Source organism: Cebus imitator, unplaced genomic scaffold, assembly GCF_001604975.1.
Source record: "Cebus imitator isolate Cc_AM_T3 unplaced genomic scaffold, Cebus_imitator-1.0 Scaffold96, whole genome shotgun sequence".
NCBI classification, from domain to species: domain Eukaryota; kingdom Metazoa; phylum Chordata; class Mammalia; order Primates; family Cebidae; genus Cebus; species Cebus imitator.
The window spans coordinates 1225884-1228774 of record NW_016107411.1 but is presented as its reverse complement, the minus strand read 5'-3'; the positions used below and the strand labels follow the sequence as shown (position 1 = coordinate 1228774).

Below are 2891 nucleotides of genomic sequence, written 5' to 3'. Positions count from 1 at the left end.
ATGGTCTCGATCTCTTGACCTCGTGATCCACCCGCCTCGGCCTCCCACAGTGCTGGGATTACAGGCTTGAGCCACCGCGACCGGCAAGGGAATTTTTATACACAATTGCTGCAATAAATTACCGTGTTGGGGAAAAACAAAAAAGGAAATTAAACCAAATCAAGGAAATCAAAATGGGAGTTAGAATTCTAGTTAATTATATAATTGAAGACATAGATTTGATAAATGTTCTATAAGAAATAGTGACAGGATTTGTCAACCACTAGCGTGGCAAGAGGAAAAGCTGGAAAATAAGCATGATGGAAAAGATAAATTATTTAGCTAGTTGGAGTCCCACCCCACTCCTTGTTTTGTTTTGTTTTGTTTTGTTTTGTTTAAAGGATCTGAAATCAAGTGGCACTTTGGAGTTAACTACGGGTCTTTCTCATCATTCTCATCTCATGCTGAGGAGCTTCTGGCCTATTAAAAGCAAGTGTGACCATCAAGTATCCCGTTGACTATTTTCAGTTACCATACCAGAAATTTCATATTGTAATGAAGATTATTCTTTAAGCACTTTTCTTAGAATATGCTGAATTCATTTCACTGATTTCCATTGCTCAAAATATATGGAATGCCTCACACATTTGTATATCCGTGGAGCATAACTTCGTTTTACTCTATGTGTATAACTATTGTTAGTGAATGTTTAGGTCAGTTTCATAACTTTGGATGCCTAATTTCTTATGCATTATCGCATTCTCTGGACACCATCTCTAATTTCATACATCTTTGGTTTAAAAATAGTGGTGATGGTGACGGTGTTTTCTTTTGCAGATGAGAACTTCACCAGGGCTCTATCATCTTCTTTGGGACCTACTACCACCAAGTATGGCAGATCCACTGTAGCCTCCATGAGGCTAGGTCCCATGAAAGTTTTGACCAGAAGGAGCCACCACCATACTCTTAAAACACATCCAGAAATGCACCTTTTATTTTCAATGCTTGTATTCTTGTTTTCAGGATTTTCATGTATCTAAATATTTCTGTTCATAAATTCTTCAAAATTATCTAGTACCGCAAGTAAACAATTAGCAATAACTAGCAGGGGCTTGTAAGTACCTTTTGATGTTGTTCATGCTTCATCCTTTGCAATTTTCTGTTTTCTTCCGCCCTTAGAGAATCTCTATAAGCCCAGCTTCTGTCCTGTAAAGGAACAGAGAGAAAAAAAAAAAAAGAAAAAAAACCCCAAAAACTTGATAGGATAAAGTATCACCACAGTATACCAAGCCGTCTACCATAGGCCTGGTGCTAATAACTTAACCTCTGTACTGAGCATATAGTAAGCTCTCCATACACACTTGGTTATTGAGTGATTTATGCATATATCTGAAGATGTCCCTTGGGATATATATATATAAAAAGAAAACTAGTGTAAGAACAATCACCCTGCACATTTGAAAGGATAATCTAAATGTTTAATTAAGCTTTAAAAATACCCCTCTGGGAGCATCACACACTGCAGTCAGCTGGGGGCGGCTAGGGGAGGGACAGCGGGGAGTAGGGAGGGTGGGGAGGGATAATGTGGGGAGAAATACCAGATATAGGTGATGGGGGGATGAAGGTGGTAAACTGCCTTGCCATGTATATACCTATGCAACCTTCCTGCATGATCCGTACATGTACCCCAGAACCTAAAGTACAATTAAAAAAAAAATCCCCTCAGAGATAATCAACAGTTTATTCCTTCTAGTGGGAAGTTTAGGACATTTTCAAGAATATTTCAACTAGCTGATCAGTTAGTATTAAAGACAAGCAATGGTGGCATTGTCTGTAGAAGCACTGGCATGGTTAGCCCATTAATTATATCTGATTAAGCAGCCTGTTAACTAGTGGTTGATACCATATAATTTCAAGAATGCATACTTTCTAAGTGCTTGCATCCCTAATCTGTATGAAGCTTATTTCTATTTCTGAAAAGGAAAACAAAGCCTGTTCAGGAACATATGACAACAAAGCCTTTGGAGAACCACCATGTGGGAGAATGCCCTTCAGTCTCTCTGACCCACCATACCAGAGTTCCATATCCTGGCATAGTGACCATGTGTTCTGAAATTTATGGCATTTCAAGTGTTCCATTTATTTGTCATATGCTTTCTCTGCTTCACATTGATTAGTAGCCCCAGCTTCTGTAAGGCAAAGAGCTAATACTTAGGAAATTAGAGCACCATCATGGCAGCAGGTTACGTATTTCAGACCTAGTTCTCAGGACTAATAATCCATAAAGTTCATATAAGCTGGTTCCCCCTTTTTCCAACCTACATGAACTTTTATACAATTTTTCTCTAGCTCTTCTTAGTTTATTCTCCCATTTCTGTCACTATAAAAACCCATATACCATCAAATAATAAGAACCACTTCCCTTGGCCGGGCGTGGTGGCTCATGCCTGTAATCCAAGCACTTTGGAGGCCAAGGTGGGTGGATCACCTGAGGTCGGTAGTTCAAGACCAGCCTGACCAACATGGTGAAACCTCATCTTTAAAAAAAATAAAAACAATAAAAATAAAAAGAACCACTTCCCAGAAAAACAGAGAAGGTTTCAAAATGGTATCATCTATGGCAGCGCCAATTGGAAAACTGGCACTTCATGTGTTCAGAAAGCTCTTGTTTATCCAAACCCTGCTGCATTGGGCAGGTAAGCATACATCCTATGACTTTCTCTTATCTGCACCCTAAACCCAAGGGGACAGTAATAAGACACAGAAGGGGAAGAGTGATTCTCTAACAACTTCTTTTTATATTAGAGAAGGTTTGTCTTTATCACAAATATTCCATATAAGACCTAGGGAGGAAGGGAGGGAGGAAGGAAGGAAGGGAAGGGGAAGAGAGGGAAGGAGAGGAGAGGGGAGGG

The 2891-nt window shown here is 39.5% G+C and overlaps 1 protein-coding gene across 2 annotated transcripts in view; it reads right to left on the bottom strand.

Annotated features, from left to right (window-relative positions):
- The window catches only part of EPSTI1 (epithelial stromal interaction 1), a 102672-nt gene that overhangs the window by 32688 nt on the left and 67093 nt on the right, over positions 1 to 2891 (bottom strand). The window contains exon 8 of one of the 2 annotated variants that reach the window (XM_017536118.2): positions 1102 to 1185. The exons of the other annotated variant lie outside the window; for it this stretch is intronic. Within the exon in view, the coding sequence (XP_017391607.1) occupies positions 1102 to 1185 (84 nt within the window). The remainder of the gene's footprint in view (positions 1 to 1101; positions 1186 to 2891) is intronic. 2 annotated transcript variants of the gene reach the window in all.